The following is a 23,726-nucleotide window of genomic DNA, read 5'->3' on the forward strand; positions in this document are numbered from 1 at the left end:
GGACCAGGGACGGCTGTACCGGGTAACGGTCCAGCAGGGTTCACCGGAGGCGTGGCCCAGGGACCGACAGTTAGTGGTACCCTATCCGTTCAGGGCGGAATTGTTGCGGATCGCACACGAGATTCCGATGGCCGGACACCTAGGGATCGCTAAAACCAAGGCCAGGATAGCTCAGCATTTCTACTGGCCTGGGATGGGAGCCGCGGTGGGTGCCTACTGCCGTTCGTGTGACACCTGTCAGAGGGTGGGGAAGGCGGGGCCGCGCCCCAAAGCCCCACTGGTAACTCTGCCAATCATCGAAGAGCCTTTCTCGAGGGTTGCTGTGGATCTTATTGGACCTCTGTCCACTCCCAGCCACTCCGGGAAATGCTTCATACTCACGGTAGTGGACTATGCCACCCGGTACCCGGAAGCGGTAGCTTTGTCGTCCATTCGGGCCGACAAGGTGGCTACCGCCTTACTGGAGATCTTCTCCAGAGTGGGTTTCCCCCAAGAAATGCTCACCGACCGAGGGACCCAGTTCATGTCGCGGCTGATGGAGTCCCTCTGTAAGCAAATGCAGGTGCAACATCTGGTGGCCAGCCCGTATCACCCACAGACTAATGGCCTGTGTGAGCGGTTCAATGGCACCTTAAAGCAGATGCTTAAGATGTTGGTCGACTCCCACGGGAGAGACTGGGAGCGTTACCTCCCACACCTCCTATTTGCTTACCGGGAGGTTCCGCAGGCCTCAACGGGGTTCTCCCCCTTTGAGCTCCTGTACGGGCGACGGGTACGGGGCCCCCTGGCTCTGGTGAAGGAAGCATGGGAAGGGGATTTGGCCACCCCCGAGGTGTCGGTCATCGAGTATGTCGTGCGCCACCGGGACAGGATGATGGCCTTGGCAAAGCTGGTGCAGGACAATATGGCCCAGGCCCAGGCCGACCAGAAGCGGTGGTACGACCAGAATGCTTGTGAGAGGACCTACCAGGTGGGTCAAAAGGTGTGGGTACTGGTCCCCGTACCACAGAACAAGCTTCAGGCAGCCTGGGAAGGTCCCTACTTCGTGCACCAGAAACTCAATGCCGTCACCTATCTGGTCACCCTGGATCACGCCCGTGGAAGGAGGAAGGCCTTCCACGTGAACATGATGAAGGCTCATCATGAGCGGGAAGCGACTGCCCACCCAGTGTGCAACCTTCCCGAGGAAGGAGAGGTAGAAACCCTCCTGGATCTGCTCACCCAAGCCAAGGCGGGTGGGTCCATCGAGGATGTGGGGGTTGGCCACCAGCTCACGGAGGACCAACGGTCCCAGCTGGGGACCACCCTGCACCCCTTCCGGGGGCTGTTCAGCAGCCTGCCCGGAAGGACTGAGATGGCTGTCCACGACGTGGACACTGGCGATCACCCGCCGATCCGGCGTTCAGCATATCGGGTCTCTTTCGAGGTGCAGGGAAACATGCGCCAAGAGATAGACGAGATGCTGAAGCTGGGGGTGATCCAGGCATCCAGCAGCGCGTGGGCCTCGCCTGTAGTCCTCGTACCAAAGAAGGACCGAACTACACGGTTCTGCGTGGACTACCGGGGGCTCAACGCTGTAACGGCCACCGATGCGTTCCCCATACCACGCATCAATGACCTGCTCGATCGGATGGCCGGGGCTAAGTACCTGACCATCATGGATCTGAGCCGGGGGTACTGGCAGATTCCTCTGACCCCCGCGGCAAGGGAACGCTCTGCCTTTATCACCCCTTTTGGACTGTACGAGTCCACAGTGATGCCATTCGGCATGAAGAATGCCCCTGCCACTTTTCAGCGGATGGTCAATACGCTGCTTGAGGGACTTGAAGGGTACGCGGCTGCGTACTTGGACGATATTGCAGTCTTCAGTCCCACTTGGGAGGATCACCTAGAGCACCTGCGGCAGGTGCTCGGTCGGATCCACCGGGCAGGCTTGACCATCAAGCCGGAAAAGTGCCAGCTGGGCATGAGTGAGGTCCTCTACCTGGGTCACCGGGTAGGCGGGGGGGTTCTGAAGCCAGAACCGGGGAAAGTGGATGCCATCGCATCCTGGCCCACTCCTAGGACCAAAAAGCAGGTGATGTCCTTCTTGGGGACCGCCGGGTACTATAGGAGGTTCGTCCCACACTATAGCACCCTGGCCAAGCCCCTGACGGACCTCACCAAGAAGAAGCTGCCCGTCGCAGTCGACTGGACAGTCGCCTGCGAGACAGCTTTCGGGGCACTCAAGGCCGCCCTAAGTAGCTCCCCTGTACTGCAAGCTGCCGACTTCGACCGGCCGTTTGTGGTACAGACCGACGCCAGTGACTTTGGCCTCGGTGCTGTGCTAAGTCAGGTCAACACGACAGGCCAGGAACATCCTGTCTTGTACCTGAGCAGGAAGCTACTGCCCCGGGAGGTGGCTTACTCCACGGTGGAAAAAGAATGCCTGGCAATTGTATGGGCCCTGCAGCGTCTGCAGCCCTACTTGTACGGGAGCCATTTCACCGTGGAGACGGACCACAACCCCCTCAGCTGGTTACACACGGTCTCTGGGTCGAATGGCAGGTTGCTACGCTGGAGCCTCGCTCTCCAGCAGTACCACTTCTCCATTCGCCACAGAAGAGGCCGTGACCACGGTAACGCTGACGGGTTATCCCGGCAAGGGGAGGGTGCAGAAGGACGCACGGGGGAACACAGGAATGTGCTACCCCCTCGCGCCCTCGTATAGGGGGAGGTGTGATGAACCTGTAGCCGCCATCTTGGTAATGATAAATCATATCCAGGGATGGCCACACTTCAGCAGCCCCCACCCTTGGGACCTTCTGTTAAAACGTCAACTAGATAGTTTCCCCCCATCCAGGCTCCTGTAAGATAAGAAGCCTACTTAACACTTGAATGCTAGGAGCTTCAAAGACTTCGAGAGGAAACACAGCCAGCAGGGGGGGGTGCTTCGTCTATCTGTACCTGACCATTTGTCCCATAGGACTAGTTTCTTTGTCTGTCACAAGCATGGAGGCATAAGATATAGAAACATGAATAGTACACGCATGTTGCGTGGGATGGGTGTCACGGGTGTGTTGCCACGAAGATCGTCACGAGTACACAGCCTGACTTCTCGCAGCTGACTTGTTGGTGCTTTGTGTTTTTTCGGCAGTGTAGGAGTTAATTCTCTCTCTCTCTGGGCTAGCTGAGGTCCAGCCTCGCCCAGCTGCAATCAATGCTTCTTTAGTGAGACTCCTTTATATTCCTGCAGGTCTGTTTGGGAGGTGTCGGTGAAAGCTTTTCATTCTGACTTACAGAGCGGATCGTGGTGTTTGGAGTTGCTGAGATAAGTGCATTTGGAAGTGTTTTTTCCCTTTCCTCGCTTTATCATTTATCTCCTTTCCCGTTGGTGTTCCCTCTGTTGTAGTTGTGTAGAAGTTGTATGCAAGGTGGTTTTGGTTTTTCCCTTGTACTGTCTCGTTCGTCTAAATACTGTGTGTGGGCATATTATTTCTGGTTCCCTATTGTTGTGATCGGGGTCCTTCTCAGGACTAGATTACTTAGGTGCAGGGATCCTCAGGAGGTAGGGGTTACGCTGGCGGCCTGGACCTCTGTACCTTTAACAGTACCTCCAGGTTGAGGGGTTAGTCAGGGTCCCAGCTTAGGGTCAGCTTAGGCCCCCTACCTCCAGTATTCTGTGACAGTGTGACATTTTCACCGACCATCTTAGTTTTCTCCAGCTACCATGGATCCAGTAGCCGGTCTAGCTCGGCAGTTGCAGAGTTTGTCCATGGGGCTGGCGGACGTTAAGTCCAAGGTTTTGCATCCTCCGGAGCAAGCCGGACCAGAACCTAAAGTAGCTCTCCCTGACAGGTTCACTGGGGGGCGGGACAAGTTTTTTGTTTTCCGGGAGGCATGCAAATTGTACTTTCGGCTGCGGCCTCGGTCATCGGGCAGTGAAGAACAAAGGGTGGGAATTGTCATCTCGCTCCTACAAGGGGACCCTCAATCTTGGGCGTTCTCTCTTCCCCCAAGCTCCCCGGTTCTCCAGTCAGTGGATAGGTTTTTCGCTGCTCTGGGACTCGTATATGATGACCCAGATCGGATCTCCCTTGCTGAGTCTAAGTTACGTAGGATTCAGCAGGGAGATCGTCCGGCGGAGGAATTCTGTTCGGAGTTCCGTAGGTGGGCTACGGACACCCAGTGGAATGACCCGGCTCTTAGGAGCCAGTTTTGTCATGGTTTATCCGACAAATTACAGGATGTGTTGGCACAGTATGACTCTCCCGCGTCACTGGAAGCCGCTATGGCCCTTGCTATTCGTGTTGACAGACGGCTTCGGGAGAGGTGCGGGATAACTCTACCCCCTGTAATGTCTCCACCTCCTACAAGGTCCCCTCATATGGTGGTTCCCCTGGTCAGTCCGGAGGAGCCTATGCAATTAGGAGGGACATCATTTCGGGGAAGGGGACCGGTGGTGCGCCATAAGACAGGAAGGTGTTTCCTCTGCGGGAAAAAGGGACATTTTATTGGGGGGTGTCCATCCCGTCCCTTGCAGAGTAAAGAGTCGTCGAAAAAACTGTTGATCCCAGGTTGTGTGGTGGACGGCAATCTGGGAGTAGGTATTTCGTCCCTAGGTTCGTCTCAGTTTCTCGTACCGGCGGAGGTGGTGGTGGGTACGAGAACTGAGAGGATATCTGTTCTTCTGGATAGTGGGGCCGGGGCTAATCTGGTTGATGCTCGGTTTGCCCGGGTTCAAGGTATGCGATTGAGTGAGTTGGCTAAACCCATCCCCATATTCTCGATCGATGCCAGGCCTCTCGGTCAGGGAAGTTTTTTGCAAGCTGTGCATGGTGTAAAACTTCAAGTGGGGGCAATACATAAAGAACTGTTGTCTTGCTACGTGTTGGAGGGTCTTCCCACTCCTATAGTGTTGGGCCTTCCTTGGTTAGCTAAGCATAACCCGGTTATTAATTGGCAAACCAGAGAGATAAGCCAATGGAGTAAATTCTGTAATAAAAACTGCATGAACACGGTCATCGGTGCAGTTACTCCTTGGGTCTTACCTCCATTTCTGGCGGACTTTGAGGATGTATTCTCGGAGAATGGGTGTCAGGAACTACCTCCTCATCGCGAGTATGACTGTTCTGTAAAACTGCTCCCTGAGGCCAAGTTACCTAAAGCTAGGTTGTATAACCTTTCTGCTCCTGAGAGGCAGGCCATGAAGGATTATATTTCTGAAAGTCTGGCTAAGGGGCATATTAGACCTTCATCTTCACCGGTGGCCGCGGGGTTCTTCTTTGTTAAGAAGAAAGATGGAGGCCTACGCCCTTGCCTGGATTTCCGTGAACTTAATCGGATTACGGTCCGAGATCCGTATCCGCTCCCACTTATTCCCGATCTCTTTAATCAGATCGTGGGCGCCAAATGGTTCTCTAAGTTGGATCTCAGGGGGGCGTACAATCTGATTAGGATGAAGGAGGGGGATGAGTGGAAGACGGCTTTTAACACTCCGGAGGGGCATTATGAGAACCTTGTCATGCCATTCGGACTGACTAATGCCCCGGCGGTGTTTCAACACTTTGTTAATGATATTTTTCGCCACCTGGTGGGACAGTTTGTTGTCATATATCTGGATGATATCTTAATTTACTCGCCGGATCTGGTGTCTCATCAGGAGCACGTTAGACAGGTGTTACAGATCTTGCGGGATAATAAACTGTATGCCAAGTGGGAAAAGTGTGTGTTCGCCGTACAGGAACTCCAGTTTTTAGGCTTCCTGGTTTCAGCGTCCGGTTTTCGTATGGACCCTGGGAAAGTGCGGGCAGTTCTTGAGTGGGATCGGCCGGAGAATCTTAAGGCACTACAACGTTTCCTGGGGTTTGCTAACTATTACCGGAAGTTCATTCGTAATTTCTCGTCCATGGTTAAGCCTCTCACAGACATGACTAAAAAGGGGACGGATTTTTCTAGGTGGTCTGACAAGGCTTGTCAAGCATTCTCCTCCTTGAAAAAATGTTTTGCCTCGGCACCCATTCTCATTCAACCTGATGCGTCTCAGCCATTCTTTGTAGAGGTAGACGCTTCCGAGGTAGGGGTGGGAGCAGTATTGTCACAGGGTTCGTCCCCTGGTAAGTGGCATCCATGCGCCTTTTTCTCTAAAAAGTTGTCGTCCGCTGAGAGGAATTACGATGTCGGCAATAGGGAACTCTTGGCCATTAAGTTAGCTTTTGAGGAGTGGCGCCATTTTTTGGAGGGGGCAGTTCATCCGGTCACCGTCATCACCGATCACAAGAACCTGCTATATCTGGAGTCCGCTAAACGTCTGAATCCCAGACAAGCTAGGTGGTCATTGTTTTTTACCAGGTTTAATTTCGTCGTTACATATCGTCCTGGGTCTAAAAATGTAAAGGCGGATGCCTTATCTCGCAGTTTCCCTGGGGCCGGGAATACGGACGACCCGATTCCTATTCTTCAGGAGGGGGTGGTGGTTTCGGCAGTATGCTCTGAGCTGGAGGAGGAGATATTGGAGGCTCAGGGGGACGCCCCTGTTGGACCTTCGGGGAGACTGTTCGTTCCAGATCAGTTGCGACAAAAGGTGATCGAGGCACACCATAACTCAGTTTTTGCAGGACACCCGGGGAGTAAAGCAACTGTGGATCTCCTCTCGCGTCGGTTTTGGTGGCCTAACTTACATAAAGAGGTGGTAACTTTTGTCGCGTCCTGTGGGGTTTGTGCGCGCTCTAAGACCTCACATACCCGTCCGTCTGGGGCCCTCTTACCTTTGAAGATCCCGGAGCGTCCTTGGACTCATCTGTCTATGGACTTTATTACGGACCTCCCTCCGTCTTCGGGTAAAACGGTCATACTCGTTGTAGTGGACAGGTTCAGCAAGATGGCACATTTTATCGCTCTTCCGGCTCTTCCTAATGCTAAAACTCTTGCGCAGGTATTCATTGGGGAGATTGTGAGGCTTCACGGGGTACCCTCCGAGGTGGTGTCTGATCGGGGGTCTCAGTTTGTGTCCAAGTTCTGGAAGGCGTTTTGTGCTCGGCGGGGGATGCATTTGTCATTCTCGTCGGCTTTTCATCCTCAGACCAATGGTCAGACGGAACGTATGAACCAGAGCTTGGAGACATATCTTCGGTGTTTTGTGTCAGAGAACCAGGAGGACTGGGCTTCTTTCCTACCTCTGGCAGAGTTTGCTCTCAATAATAGGCGGAGCGAGTCCACTGGTAAGTCCCCGTTTTTTGGGGCATATGGTTTTCACCCCCAGTTTTGTACTTTCAGTAGGGGGGGCTCTTCGGGGGTTCCGGAGGAGGAACGATTTTCCTCATCTCTCGCTTCAGTATGGAGAGGGGTGCTGAAGAATCTGAATACTATGGGGAACCGATACAAACGTATGGCTGATAGGAGGAGAGTGTCTGGTCCGGACCTAAGTGTGAACGATCAGGTATGGTTGTCTACCAGGAATATTAAACTTAAGGTTCCCTCCTGGAAACTGGGTCCCAGGTTCATCGGGCCGTACAGAATCAGTTCTGTTATTAATCCGGTGGCATTCCGTCTTGACCTCCCCCCTACGTTTAAAATTCACAACGTGTTTCACAGATCATTGCTTAAGAGGTATGTGGCGCCGGTGGTACCGTCACCTTTACCTCCCCCTCCTGTGGTTGTCAATGGTAACTTGGAGTTCCAGGTATCGAGGGTCATTGATTCACGCTTTAATCGCCGGTCCCTTCAGTACTTGGTTCATTGGAAGGGGTATGGTCCTGAGGAGAGGATGTGGGTTCCTGCGTCGGATATTAACGCAGACCGATTAGTTCGGGCCTTCCACTCGACTCACCCGGATAAACCTGGCCCTGAGGGTCCGGAGGCCCCTCGTAGAAGGAGGGGTACTGTCACGGGTGTGTTGCCACGAAGATCGTCACGAGTACACAGCCTGACTTCTCGCAGCTGACTTGTTGGTGCTTTGTGTTTTTTCGGCAGTGTAGGAGTTAATTCTCTCTCTCTCTGGGCTAGCTGAGGTCCAGCCTCGCCCAGCTGCAATCAATGCTTCTTTAGTGAGACTCCTTTATATTCCTGCAGGTCTGTTTGGGAGGTGTCGGTGAAAGCTTTTCATTCTGACTTACAGAGCGGATCGTGGTGTTTGGAGTTGCTGAGATAAGTGCATTTGGAAGTGTTTTTTCCCTTTCCTCGCTTTATCATTTATCTCCTTTCCCGTTGGTGTTCCCTCTGTTGTAGTTGTGTAGAAGTTGTATGCAAGGTGGTTTTGGTTTTTCCCTTGTACTGTCTCGTTCGTCTAAATACTGTGTGTGGGCATATTATTTCTGGTTCCCTATTGTTGTGATCGGGGTCCTTCTCAGGACTAGATTACTTAGGTGCAGGGATCCTCAGGAGGTAGGGGTTACGCTGGCGGCCTGGACCTCTGTACCTTTAACAGTACCTCCAGGTTGAGGGGTTAGTCAGGGTCCCAGCTTAGGGTCAGCTTAGGCCCCCTACCTCCAGTATTCTGTGACAGTGTGACAATGGGCCAATAAAAAAATATCACGGCGTCCCGGAGCCATTGCGCACACAAGCCTCCGCGGTAGACGTTTGTACGTGCTCTGGAAGCCAAGATATAGCGCGGAGCCATTCCTGAGGACCGTATGGTATCATAATTGATATCAAAAGGTCGGTTACGGCGGCCCGAATCCATGGGAACCCCTGGGGGTATCATGAGACCATCCCAGAAGAAGTTATTGGGTTCCATAGAATTTGGGCTTCTGATCGAAGTTAGACCTGAGGGTGGAGACTGAGCCAGCTGACCTCACCAGCAGTGGGCGGGACGGGGCAGGTAAGATAGCAGGACAGACAAGAGACAAGTCAGTTTTTGACCCAAGAGTGGTGTGCTGAACATCTGAGCACCAGCTGAGGCCACCAAGGGGAGGAGCAGTTTGACCATGCGGTGGTAGGCCTCAGCCTGTAACAAAGAACCGTGCCTGCGACCGCAGAATCCTCTCCCTGCGTCACAAGAAAATCAAGAAACCGGTAACTGATATGCTGTGGTGATTCTGTGTGTTGTATTCCATTGTTGTATAGTTTAGCCTGACCTTATACCTGTGTATATTTAGTTGTATATCGTGTATCTAGTGTATTATTATAATCAATTACCTCAAGTAATTGTGGGCCTGCCTCTTATTCTGCATAACGAACGCACGTCCGTGTGAGCTCGGCTCAAGCCAAAAACGCTACCCAGGGTTGGTTCCTGACCCGATATAGGCCCATTCACGGACTGGGCGTATATCTAAAATAGGGACTGGTGGCAGCATACCAACTGGGGATTGGGGAAGGCTGGTAGTGACGGTCGGAGGTTCAGATATATATATTCCTGGCGCGGCCAAGGAAGATATATATACCGCCCTCACTACAGAGGGCCCCGATACCCAGTAGGTTACAGGACAGTCTCCCTGGCGACCGCTTATCCTAGGTGCAGTTCCTTGACTGACCTGAGGCTAAGAGGGCGCTAGCGAGTTGTGCTGTGTAGTGACGTTACGGTTTAGTGACGTTGAAGGGATAACACACTACCGTGTTCCCTGCGCTGGTTGCAGCTTCCTGGCACTACTTTCTCTAGGTGCAGTACCTTGACTGACCTGAGAGGTAAGGGGGCGCCAGAGAGCTGCACCCACCGGCCGGCTTTCATCACAGTGCTGATTGGCTGAACAATAGTTACTGACCAATGCGCTCCAAAATAATGAATAAGCTGAAGTGACATCGCGATCATCCCATCAAATTTTTTTTTTTTCAATTTTATTGTCACATCGCTGTGATTGGCTCGTCAGAATTGATCGGTCAATCACACCAATCGCCGGCGGAGTGTTTCAGCACCCCTGGGGTGACGTGCAGGGATGGTCTGATGTCAGAGACAGCAGCCATCTTAACTCGGTCACCACGTGATGCAGCGCTGTGACCGGAAATACAAACGCTGTACATGTATGGCAGATGTCATCAGGGCTGTGGAGTTGGAGTCGTGGAGTTGGAGTCGTAGCCCATTTTGGTGGAGTCGGAATAAAATGGACCGACTCCGACAATATATAATAAATTGGGTACAGTAGTTCAATCCAGTTTGTGGGGAATATTTTTTTTATAAGAATTTGGGAAAGTTATGAAATGTCCTATAAATGTCTGTCCTATTCCTGATCTAAGGATCTAGACTTTTAGCTGAGATGAATCTGTGCTACAGTAAATTTATCACTTAAGGCCCCGTCACACATAACGAGATTGCTAGCGAGATCCTTGATGCGTCACGGTTTTCGTGATGCAATAGCGATCTCGCTAGTGATCTCGTTATGTCTGACAGGTAGCAACGATCAGGCCCCTGCTGTGAGATCACTGATCGTTACAAAGCTTCCTGGACCATTCCTGGGTCGTTGAGCTCCCGCTGGGCAGTGTGCATCGCTGTATTTGACACCTTATCAATGACCTCGTTAGCGATTCAGAACTGAGACACGTGGGCGTGCATAAATTGGACTTTTCCGCACCCCTCGTCCCCGATTGGTGGTCGCTACTGCGTCCTTGTTTTTCGGATCCCACCAGCGTTTTCCGACTGTGACTCCACTTTGAAGAAATCAGACATCTTTAGCGAGGTAGGTATTGTTTGGGGTCTCAAATGAGTTTCCATTTTTAATTCATTTATAGGACATCTACCAATTATCTGCTATCACTGCTCTTCAGGGAGGGAGGGCTTGGCTTCTATCTGTATATATATGCTTTTGCATGGGCAGATATTTTAGCAGTCTTGTGCACACACACCCACACAGCACGTTTTCTGACACGCTGTCCTGGCCAACCTCTTCAGAGTTTTCCACACGCCAATTAACATGAAGCTTAAATCAATAGACTCTGTTGTTTTGGCCTGTTGCACGCTTCACAACTTTCTTCGTCGACGTGATGCAATTACGTACTGTCCTCCTGGCTTCGTGGACTCTGTGGACCTAGCCAATGGGGAAGTGGAGCTCGGTGAATGGCGTGCAAGTGATCCTGCAATTGCAGGCCTTCAACCAGTGGGACATGGCAGAAACACCCATGATGCGAAGACCTGCTGCGACAACTACTGCCAGTATTTTAACGGTCCTGGTGCTGTTCCTTGGCAGCATCAGAACCTATAGTGGGCAACTACTCATGTTTCTACGCTACTGACATTTCTGTACTGATGTGTCTAATAAACTGTGTGTTCTACTATGCAAAGCTTTGTTTCTCATTCTTTCAGTAGAAGCAGTAGTCACCGCAGTAAGCAGTCCATATATATATATATATATATATATATACATATGTATACACATAAGTATACAGATACATACATACATACATGCAAATACATTCGTGTACTCGTATGTAAACAGATTCATCCATGTACTCATACATATTTTTAAGTACATAAATATATACACACACACTCATATACACATACGTATACAGATAACTATATATACACATACATACTCTCAAACATACAGATATGCATACACATAAATGGCCATTTACATCTCTAAATATATATTCATATAAATATATGGACATCCATACATCTGTACAGGAACAATGCACACACCAGTGTTCCCGTCTGACCGGAGACGCAGTAGAGATCCCATCTGACCGGAGACGCAGTAGCGATGTTAAACCAAGGCCGCCCAATCAGAACGCAGTAGCGTCCACCAATCGGAGATGAGGGGGCGCGGAAAAGTAATTTTATGCACGCCTTTGTGACACAGTACAGTCCCTATCAAGGTGTGGATCATTGAAATAGCTGCTGTGTGAAAGCATCCCAACGACCGCCGAGATCGTTAGTTAGATCGCTGGGGCGGCCGAAATCGTTGGTAAGTTCTGCATGTTTGACAGCTCCCCAACGATCACGAAACGACTCTCCAGCGATCCCAAAACCGTGATGCACTAACGATCTCGCTAGCGATCTCTGTATGTGTGACGGGGCCTTAAACATTAGCCATATATGAGGGAGTTGGAGTCATAGAAATTGAGGCGTCGGAGCTTTGGCTTACTGACTTCACAGCCCTGGATGTCATGAAGGGGTTAATAGGAAGGAAAAGCTAGAAATCTTTTTTTCTTCATGTGAAAAAAGAATGATTTCACAACGATTATAAAAACTTGACACTGACCAGAAATGGGTCCAGCACCCTGAAAAAAACCTGTATTTCCTATAAAGAAAAAAAAATGTGTGAAGCCAGCCTAAAAATGACAGAACTTGCAGTGGAGCCTTCTCCTAGCTCCCCCCCTCCCCCTCCCCAATATATCCCCCCTCCCAATATATCCCCTCTCCCAATATATCCCCCCCGGGGCCCCTAAGACTTCCTGTAAATACCTTCTGTTGCTGATAATGCCTGTGAGCGGTGGTAACGGTGGCCGCTCACACGCATCACTTGACCCAGCGCTGACGTCACGACAAGTGAGGCGTGACTTAGCGCTGGGGTCCCCGCAGTGGCTGCTGGATTGTGGGCGGGGTTACCCCCCGCATCACACCCAGCATCCACCGTGCGCTTTCCCAATGAATGGGGAGAGGCAGAGCTCATGGTGGATGCTGGGTGTGACGCAGGGGGATAACCCCACCCACAACCTGTCATCCACCATGGAAACAGAAATATAAAGACCCCCGGCTGCTGCCAGCAGTTGTCGTGACGTCAGCAGATGTCAGAGCCGGCAGCAGCCGGGGGTCACATGATGCCTGTGAGTGGCCAGTGATAGCGCCGCTCACAGGCATTATCAGCAACAGAAGGTATTTACAATAACCCTTAGGGGCGCCGGGGGGATACATGGGGGGAGAATATAAAGTAGTATATATGTATATGGGAGATATGTTTTGGGCTCTATTCATATTATTTTCATATTTCTGTTCTGTTGTAGGGACAGACATCTGAAAACAGCCAGGTCCAGAACCCTTTGCATACCAGAAACCTGTGGCACCAGACAGCCCCTATTGACTATAACTGCGTTTAATGAATTTCCATCACATACTTTAAATGGACTTTGCTGCCCCATCTGAGAAAAGCATGATATAGGGGCAGAGATCCTGATTATTTTGGTGTGTCACTTACTGGGCTGCATGTTGTATTTTTATTAAAATCACTGTTATGTCTACGGCAGATCTACCAACTCCCTGAATGCTGAGCTCTGTATAACCCCCCACACACCACTGATTGGCAGCTTTCTGTGTTCACTGTGCATAGGCAAAAATCTGCCCATCCATGGTGGTGTTATACAGAGCCCTATGAATATGGAGGACTACATGACAGCAGGTTTACTGATCCTCTAATGGTAATTTCCTGCTGATAAAACTGCGATTTTATCAAAACTTTGACTTCACATTGGCTCATCTATTTCCCATTCAGGTCCCTACAATATCAGATCCTCTCAGTGTAGATCTTCTGTATAAGAGACTTTTCCTGATTGACCATCAAGGATGGATAGGGACAAGATGGTGGAGAGGATATTGCACATCACCCTAGAGATCCTCTTCCGGCTTACTGGAGAGGTGAGAGATTCTGATGACGTCACATTACATCATTCTTATCAATGGGAATAACAGATGGACAGAACTGGAGAGGTGAGGACTCTGGAAATGTCTGTAGTGAGATTTATTAATGTGTCTCTCCATAACCAGGATTACACGATAGTGAAGAAGACCTCTAGTGAGCGCTGTCAGGCCCCTGTGTCTAAAGGACGGGGAAGACCCCTGAGCCCAATCACCGAGCCTCCACCTCACCACCCCCTGATACATGAGGACATCAATGACCAGAAGATCCTAGAACTCACCTACAAGATGATTGAGCTGCTGACTGGAGAGGTGACACTACTGGGAATGCTGAGACATAATACAGTAATGCTATGAAGGGATCGGGGTGATGACTGTATCATTGTATGTGTCAGGTTCCTGTAAGGTGTCAGGATGTCACCGTCTATTTGTCCATGGAGGAGTGGGAATATTTAGAAGGACACAAAGATCTGTACAAGGACGTCATGATGGAGGTTCCCCAGCCCCTCACATCACCAGGTAATAGACAGGACTAAATACACACGGCCTATAATCATCTATATGTAAAGAATGAATTCAGTCCCTGTATGTGTTTCCTCCAGTTCTCTCCAGTAAGAGGACAACACCAGAGAGATGTCCCCGTCCTCTTCTTCCACAGGACTGTAAACAGGAAGATCCCAATGTTCCTCAGGATCATCAGGTAGATGGAGAGAAGGTGTCATGAGATCTCTCCTATGATGTGTAGACGGCTGTGAAGGTCTTGTGTTCAGTCTTGTTTTATCCACCAGTATTATATGTTTTATACTTGTGTAATGAGAACGATGGAGATGGCAGGATTAGAGCTGATCATAGATGTGACTTCTCCATCTGTTTGTGACTTTTACAATATGTGTTTCAGGGTAAAGATCTGACCCATATTAATACTACAGAGACATATGTGAAGGGTGAGGAGCGGTGTAAAGTGGAGATTCCTACAGATAACAGCACAGGTGAGTAATAACCAATAAATGCAGTGAATGAAGTTTCATGTTTTTTTAAAAAAAATAGTATTGTATAACCGATGTGACTTACACAAATGATAGATGTCAGCTGAATACTTGTTCCGTCAACTTCTGACCTCCTCTTACACATTAATGTTTGGCGAGGCCGAGACCTCTGGCAGCAGATTTTCTCCTGGAGGGCAAAAGTATCAGATAATGAAAGGGAATTTATCATCAAAGTTTTTTTTTCCAAAAATTTAAAAAATGTAAAATATTAACCCCTTTACAACCTTGGGATTTTCCGTTTTTATGCATTTTCGTTTTTTGCTCCCCTTGTTCCCAGAGCCATAGCGTTTTTTATTTTTTTGGCAATATGGCCATGTGAGGGTTTATTTTTGGCGGGACGAGTTGTAAAAAAAATGCAATTCCACAGTTGTTTTTTGTTTTTTTCTTTCCACGTTCACTGGATGCTAAAACTGACCTGGCATTATTATTCTCCAGGTCATTACGAGTTTGTAGATACCAAACCTGTATAGGTTCCTTTTTATTTAAGTGGTGAAAAAGAAATCCAAATTTTTCTAAAAAGAAAAAAAAAATGGCTCCATTTTCCGAGACCCGTAGCGTCTCCATTTTTCGGGATCTGGGGCCGGGTGAGGGCTTATTTATTGCGCGCCGGCCTGACGTTTTTATTGATACCATTTTGGGGTAGATCCGATGTTTTGATCGCCCGTTATTGCATTTTATTGCAATATTGCGTCAAACAAAAAAGCTTAATTCTGGCATTTGGAATTTTTTTCTCGTTACGCCTTTTACCGATCGGATTAATTATTTTTTTATATTGATAGATCGGGCGATTCTGAACGCGGTGATACCAAATATGTGTATGGGGGGTTTATTTTTTATTTAATTTTGAATGGGGCTAAAGGGGGATGATTTAAACTTTTAGATTTTTTTTAAAAAAATTCATATTTTTAAAAACATTTTTTTTTACACTTTTTGCTTGCTTCAATAGTCTCCATGGGAAACTAGATGCAGCAACTGTCTGATCGCCTCTGCTACATAGAGGTGATGAACAGATCACCTACATGCATCAGAAATGCTCCTGTGCTATGAGCGCCGACCACTTGGTGGCGCTTATAGCGATCTTTACATGACAACCACTGGGTTCTTCTGCAGACCCAGGGTTGTCATGCCCACCCATCAGTGATCCATCATCACGTGACAGGGTCACTGATGGGCGGGGCTAAGGCCACGCTTCCGGTGCGGCACTGTTAAATGCCGCTGTCAGAGATTGACAGCGGAGTTATCTGGGCTTCAAATTAATTGGGATAAATCTCATATTATGGAAATAGATACCCTAGATGGCTTAGATGTTGAACAGGTGGAACGTACACAACTTAAATTAGTATGAGAATTTAAATATCTTGGAATTACAATAACACTACCAGTAAAGGAGTACCTTCAGTTGAATGTATACCCGATACTTGGGAAATTAAAAGATAAAGCATCTACATGGAGCAAAATGCGCCTCTCGGTGGTGGGATGCACCAATCTTCTTAAAATGGTGCTGATGCCCAAATTGCTATATGTTTTACATAACTCCCCTGTGTGGATTCCTCGGTCGGTGTTCCAGTGTATTAATTCAATATTTAGGGATCTGGTCTGGGGTGGAGGACAACCTAGGATTAAGCTGGAGACTCTCCAGAGGCCGAAAGAAGAGTGGGGTCTCGCCCTACCTAACCCGTGGATATATTTTTTGGCAGCTCAGTCCCAGCATATTAGAGGGTGGGCACTGAGGGCGGTGAAGGGGACTATCCAGGCGGTTTTAGAATTTCATCTTAAAAAGAGTCCATTGGTAGTGGGCCTAGAGTCGGGACTTTTTGGGAAGGTAGGCAGGTCATACCCGACCTGGGGCTTAGTCCATAAATTGTGGATGAGGGTGAAGAAGACTAGAGGCATAGTGGGAATGTCTATGTATACTCCTATTTGGGATAACGAAAACTTAGGTGAATTTTATAAAATAGGAGAGCTGAGAGGATGGATGGCAAAGGGTATACAATACATCTACCAACTGATGGATAATCAAAACCCTAGAGATGCTGAAAGAGGAATTTCATTTATTAGACGGACACAGCTATCAGTATACACAGGTTAAGCATGCGTTTATTAAGCAAAGGAAAATTAGGAACCTATCTGTTCAAAAGGATATCTTTATTGATTACATTTGTATGGGGGGATGTACTACAGGCGTCATATCTAGGGCGTATGCTGATCTGCTTCACACCTTTCTATTGAACTATCCTGTTTTGACGAAGGAAAAGTGGGAAGCAGATGTTGGTACCATTGAAGATGACAGGTGGGAATCCATATTGGAATATATCCCTAGGTTGTCTCTAAATGAACCTGCCAGAATGTCCCAACTACTTCTTGTACATAGAGCATATAGATCGCCTGATTTTTTGTTCAGAATAGGGGTACGGGGGAATTTGGACTGCCCAAGATGTGGGTCAGAAGCTGCCGATATACTACATGTTATGTGGAGTTGCCCAAAGCTTGCAAACTATTGGTCTGAAGTAGCTGGCCTAATTGAAGGATGGTATCATTGTATAATTCCTAGAGATCCAGTGGTTTGCTTGATGGGATATGCGGAGGAACTTGTGGGGAATGATGTCGCAAAACTGGCAATTGCCAGACTCTTATATGCAGCTAGAAAGGTAATAGCAAGGTACTGGGTGCGAACGGAGCCTCCCTCTAGACAGGAGTACATAAAGCAGGTGGATTATGTGGTACGGATGGAGGAAAAAATTTATTTAAAAAGGAAAAACACCAAACTCAGTGACAACCTATGGGCACCCTGGAAGGTGTGATTAATGCTTTTGGAGGAAAGAATCCTGTGATTACACTATAAAATACATTGTAATGGTTATAAGATGTTGAACCATATTTTATATAACGATAAAGGTTTATTGTCGTCCGTAAAAGGGGAGGGAGGGTGAGGGGTTCTTTTTGATAATAAGAAAATGTGAAATTATTGTACTGAAGTTGTATTTCATTATTCTATCTTCAAATGAATAAAATTTATCTGATTCAACAAAAAAAAAAGAGATTGACAGCGGCATCTAACTGGTTAACAGCCACGGGTGGATCGCGATTGCACCCGCGGCTGTTACGGGCATATGTCAGCTGTAATAATCAGCTGACATGTGCTCGGTTCAGTGCAGGCTCAGCGCCGGAGCCCTCACTGAACCGGGGGTGTTGGCCTGGGGCGTACTAATATGCCCCAGGTCAGAAAGGGGTTAATTAAAAAATATAATTTAAAAAGGTTTGATATTCCACTATTTCCCCTTATTGACATATGACATACAGTTACATCATTTGTCTGGTCACTGACAGGCCGCATCTTACCCGGCAGATGATGGCTGTATTATTCAGCCATCATCTGCCTCTAACAGCTGTGGGTGGAGCAGAGCGGTACATCGATGGGTTACTATGACAGCTGGGGGTCTGCTGAGGACCTCCATGCTCATCATGACAGTTCTACTGTAAAAGCCAGTGTTTAGCTTTTGTTCATAGGAGACCATGATTTTCGCTATATATAGTAGTGCTACAGATTCACGTCCCAAAAGGGAACTACCAAATACAGTAAAAAGTGAAAAAAATGTTTTTAAAAATATTTAAAAAATAAAATTTGTCCCATTTATTTATTTTTATTTATTTTAGTCACTTATATAGCGCCATTAATTCCACAGCGCTATACAGACATTATGGGCACTGTCCCCATTGGGGCTCACAATCTAAATTCCCTATCAGTAGGTCTTTGGAGTGTGGGAGGAAACCGGAGAACCCGGAGGAAACCCACCAAACACAGGGAGAATATAGAAACTCCTTGCAGATGCTGTCTTTGGTAGGATTTGAACCCAGGACTTGTGTCACTTTGGCATCAAAGGGCTGGTGAATACCCAGTAGGCACTAGACCCTGACCCTCCGGGGAAAGTCTGGTCCGTCACGCAGAAGGTTTACACCCGCCAGTGTGACAAAAACATTCCACCACTGCCATCTAATTGTCATGAACTCCTCTTGCTTGCGACACAAGTGCCTTGGATGCTATTGTAAATATTGGGTTGGACTGTTGACAGCTACTAAAATCATTGCAATTTTACCCACAGATGCGAATATACTCCGTGATCATGGCTTTACCCATAGATTCTGCAAAACTAGAATTATAATACAAAAAAATAGTCAGAGAAGCTACACAAGGTGAAGCATTGATGCCCTTGTGTTTAAAGTGAACCTGTTAGCTGATACATGCTGCCCAACGCCGCGGCGTTTCAGAGTCAAACATACCAGGTACGTGCTATTCAATCCGTGGGCAACATGTATCAGCTAACAGGTTCACTTTAACACATATGTGCAAGTGGAAACATACAGGGACACATCTGCTGGCCCAAATGGTTATCCATCATTGACAGTTACCTGTTAATTACGATGTATTCACACTCCATGTCTGGTCTTCATCAGATAACCTGCTTCAATTACCTGTTTACAGCAGGGGGTGCAGGCAGTGATCCAATGCCCCCAGACTTGGATCTGTAAAACTGATAACTCCACCTATGACACATTCTCTAGATCTAAAAGATCTCATGGCAGCTATATTCAATGGCCCCTTCTTGTGACTTCAGGGTGCAAATTGTTGAAAATGGTCATAGTTTTCATTTCAATGTTGTTTGAATAGAATATCACTTTTTGTAGCTTGAGCTAAGTAATATACAAAGAAATAAAAGGAAATATAAAAATAAATTGAAATACATCATGAGCAAATCCAACCTTACACTTGTTTCAAAGCCATGGTTTCTTCATAAGTGGACTACCGCCAATGGCGAAAGATCGCGCAGCCGCTGTGGGGCCCGTGAGTCAGGGGGCTCAGTTCCAGTGCCTGCACTGGGCCCCCCCTCATCCCCCCACATCGTACTTTCAACTGCATTGGCATCCTGTTCCTGGATGCAGATACATTTGTAAGTAATGATGGGAGAGGGAGTCGTCAGCTGACACTCCCACTCCCATCATTCCACCTCTGCATCTGAGCTCTGTGACGTTTTTGCACAGAGAGTGTGATGACGTCACTACAGGGCGCCTTTTGTGCTGAGCAGTGCAGAGGGTCAGAAGACGCACTGCTGAGACCAGATCAATGAGGAACGGGGAGAGGTGAGTATCTATTTTTTTTTATGTAGGAAGGACTATGTTGAGCCAATAATGCTGTATGGAGCAGGGCTGTGAAGTCGGAGTCGGTATAAAATGGACCAACTCCGACTTCTAAAATATATAATAAATTGGGTACAGTAGTTAAATGCAGTTTGTGGGGAATATTTTTTCATGAGAATTTGGGAAAGTTATGAAATGTCCTATAAATGTCTGTCCTATTTTTGATCTAAGAGTCTAGACTTTTAGCTGAGATTAATCTGTGCTACAGTAAATTTATCACTTAAACATGAGCCATATATGAGGGAGTCGGAGTCGTTGAGTCGGTGTCATGTAAATTGAGGAGTCGGAGGTTTTATTTACCGACTCCACAGTCCTGGTATGGAGGACTGTGTTGTGCCCATAATACTGTATGAAGGACTGTGTGGTGCCCATAATACTGTATAGAGGACTATATGGTACCCATAATCCTGTATGGAGGAGTATGTGGTGACCATAATACTGTATGGAGGACTATGTGGTTCTCATAATACTGTATGGCGGACTATGTGGTGCCCATAATACTGTATGGCGGACTATGTGGTGCCCATAATACTGTATGGAGGACTATGTGGTGCCCATAATACTGTATGGAGGACTATGTGGTGCCCATAATACTATATGGAGGACTATGTGGTGCCTATAATACTGTTTGGATGGCTATGTGATTATCATTATTCTGTATGTAAGCAATTATAGAGTGTGAATGTTTTTGTGGGGTCCATAATTCTGTGTAAAGGACTTTGTGTGGGTCATTATGCTGTTTGGAGGGCCATTATACAGTGTGGAGGGATGGGTGTTTGCCGTTCTACTATTTGGAGGGCTGAAAAAAAAATCTAAAGAGATGAACTGGAATATAAGTTGGTGTGTAGGTGCATGTTCACACTGGCCTCTAAACAGACAAAACCTAAGATGAAACCAATATTAGCAAATACCCTGCAGTCAGCATACCTGCAGTCACTCTCCGCCCTGGCCCTCGTCCCGCTCTTCCCCTTCTTGCTGCTGCCTCCCGGGGTCTGCGCACACCTGGCAGATCCCTGGGCACTACTCTGAAGGTGCGCGTGCACCCGGTCTCTTAAAGAGTCAGCATGCGCCATCCTAAAGTGTCCCCAGCCAATGGCTGGGAGACACTTATTATTTATGGCACCTCCACCTGTTTGGAGGTGCCTGAGAAACATGTTTACCCTGATTGTTTGCATTCTTGCTAGTTCTCAGGTCCCCTGTTCTAGTATATCGTCCAGTACCTGCCTGCACCTACCGTGACTGTCTGTGTACCAGCCGTATCTGCCTGCACCTGCTGTGCCTGCCTGTATACCAGCCGTACCTGCCTGCACCTGCCATGCTAATCTGTATACCAGCTGTACCTGCCTGAACCTGCCGTGCCTACTTGTATATCAGATGTTCCTGCCTGTATTTGCCTTGTTTTCTAGTGTACCTGCCTGTACCAGCCGAGCCTTCCCATTCTTGGCTGTTCCAGCTTCCTGCCCCTTTGGGGTCAACTGCCATGTGTCCGAGGTCCATCCTTCAGGGATAATAGTGAGGTGTTCGCCTAGTCATGCCTCTCCGGGCTCTCCTCGGTCCACGGCACAGTAGTTCCACCACAATTCCTATTACATTTTGCTCAGGCCATGGAACCCGCTTGCTCTCCATCCTCTCCAGTCTCTGACCTTTACCACGAGGTCTCCCTCCAGAAGAACCAGCAGGACAAAATCTTGTCCTATCTGTCTACTGTGACACACTGACATCTGCGGCCGCCGCTCTCCAGTCTACCAGCTGGTTCCTGTGACTGGTTCCGGATCCCGTCTGTCGACCCCACCACATTATGACGGTGATTCTACCCTATGCCACGGATTCATCAATTCATGCACACTGCACTGGGAACTCTTCACACATCTGTTCTCTTCAGATCAGGCCAAAGTGGCATTCCCACCTTTCTACATGACTTGGTATCACTGCCAACCCAGATCAATCTTAGGTTTCAGGAGCGTTCCAAGGAAGTGATCCCAGAGAGAAGGCCTATGCGCTTGGCTCTTACTTTCCAAAGGCCGATAAAGCCGCAGACTCCAGTTTGGATACTCCTCTGAAATCATGTAAGTCGACTGGGTGAAACTGGCCGAGCATCATCAGGAAGTCCTTTGTGCTAAGGGGATGTGCTTCTACTGTGGCAGTCCCAAACATGTAATTTGCTCCTGTCCCGAGATGTCAGGAAACTCCAAAGTCAAGAGCCAATGTCACAGGTGTGTCAGAGGTGACAGACAGTCACCATGCAGTTGGTTGCAGGAGATCTCTACGTTTGGCATTACAGACATCTTCTTAGAGGCTGTCTCTAGGACCCAGCGGCTACCTCCCTCTGGCTAATTAACACCCTGCCTGGGTATATAAATACCTGCTGTGTTTCAGAGGGAGGTGCCGGCGATATTCATTACTACTTGTGAAGGCTTTACCAGAGCAGTACTTCGTCCTCTCTGGAGCTTGAGGAGGTGTGAGCATTTGTCTGCATTCGCCTAAAGCGAAGCAAATTCCCATTTGTCCACCCTTGTTGGACTTTAGGGTTTAGTGGAGATCGACTAGTGCTCATCTCCTCCCTTCCCTAGCCTTAGCCATATGCCAGGGAAAGGCAGGGCGATTGGTGAAGAGCCAATTCAGGGACGTTAGGAGAGACAGGGTGACGCTAGATCAACCTAGTAGGGCTCCACTTCCCCCCTTACCCTAGAGTCTGGGCTCCCTTTCCCTTTTTCCTTTGTGTTGCAATAAGTCTTTCCCACACCTTGCGTAACAGCCAATAGGAAAGGTTACCCTGGCTATCCTCTCCTCCACTGACTGTCATTGGCCGTTTCCTGTGGCAACACCAGTTTCATTGAATAGGTCTACCTGAAAATTTCATACACCATGCCGTAGCGGATCGATACCAGATCTCCATCTGATGTCTACAAAGTCCTTTAGTGGTATCATCCGTAGATGTGAGAACTATATCCGAAGCCGTTCATTTCGTTTCCAAGCCAGTAGAAGTTTGGGTAGGAATGTTGCACTCAGAGAAGATATCTTTTTAGTTGCTACCAGGTCTGTCCCATTCCCTGCTCCTGGGCCTGCCCTGGCTATGAGCACACGAGCCTGTCTTGGATTGGAGATCTGGAGAAGTACTTAGTTGTGGTCAGACCTGTCACGAGAAATGTCTTGTTCCCATTTGTCCTGCTCGACTTCCGGCTACTGCATTAAACTTACCAGGCTTGCCTCCAACTTATTTGACCTACTTGCACTTTTTCAATAAGAAGGAGTTGGAAAGGCTACCACCACATAGGTCGTATGACTGCCTTATAGATCTTATTTCTGGTTCTTCTTCTCCTCAAGGCCATATCTACCCTCTGTCACAGGCAGAGACCCGAGCCATGTCTGAATATATCAAGGAGATTCTAGCCAGGGGATTAATCCAGAAATCATGCTATCCGGCTGAAGCAGGATTCTTCTTTGTTAAGAAAAAGGATGGCTCCCTCCATCCTTGTATTGACTATTGGAGAGTCAACCAGATAACGATTAAGAATAAGTATCCCCTGCCAATCATGTCAGAGTTGTTTGATCGTCTCAGAGGTTCCAGAGTCTTCATTTAACTTGATCTGCGGGGAGCATGTAACCTGATCCGAATACACCAGTGGGGCGAATGGAAGACTGCCTGTAACACCCCGGAATGGCCATTATGAGTAATGCGTAATGCCATTTGGGCTCTACAATACCTTAGCAGTCTTTCAAGAACTAGTGAATGATATCTACTGGGACCTACTCTAATCTTGTGTGGTGTTTACCTGGACAACATACTTGTGTTCGCCCCCCAATCTACCCACTCACAGGCGGGATGTTCGTCAGATCCTGCAGAGGTTGAGGAAGAGCCATTTGTACGCCAAGTTTGAGAATTGCGTCTTCAAGCAAACCTCTTTTCCCTTCCTAGGATACATCATCTCTGAGCTGAGACCGGACTGAGAATGTATCCAGAGAAAGAGTCTGCCGTTCTGAAGTGGCCCCGTCCTGACGGCCTG

At 48.2% G+C, this 23,726-nt stretch overlaps 1 protein-coding gene across 2 annotated transcripts in view; it reads left to right on the top strand.

The window, feature by feature from the left end:
- Nucleotides 1-23,726, top strand: part of LOC141271948 (uncharacterized) — a 60,158-nt gene that overhangs the window by 26,080 nt on the left and 10,352 nt on the right. For both annotated transcript variants that reach the window (XM_073682197.1, XM_073682196.1), the window contains exons 2-6: nucleotides 13,341-13,483; nucleotides 13,613-13,795; nucleotides 13,879-14,002; nucleotides 14,086-14,183; nucleotides 14,382-14,472. In XM_073682197.1, coding sequence (XP_073538298.1) covers nucleotides 13,412-13,483; nucleotides 13,613-13,795; nucleotides 13,879-14,002; nucleotides 14,086-14,183; nucleotides 14,382-14,472 — 568 coding nt within the window. In that variant the 5' untranslated portion in view covers nucleotides 13,341-13,411. The remainder of the gene's footprint in view (nucleotides 1-13,340; nucleotides 13,484-13,612; nucleotides 13,796-13,878; nucleotides 14,003-14,085; nucleotides 14,184-14,381; nucleotides 14,473-23,726) is intronic.

The sequence above is a fragment of the Phyllobates terribilis genome, unplaced genomic scaffold (genome assembly GCF_046119375.1).
Source record: "Phyllobates terribilis strain yellow unplaced genomic scaffold, ASM4611937v1 Scaffold_5__5_contigs__length_657084704, whole genome shotgun sequence".
In the NCBI taxonomy this organism is placed as follows: domain Eukaryota; kingdom Metazoa; phylum Chordata; class Amphibia; order Anura; family Dendrobatidae; genus Phyllobates; species Phyllobates terribilis.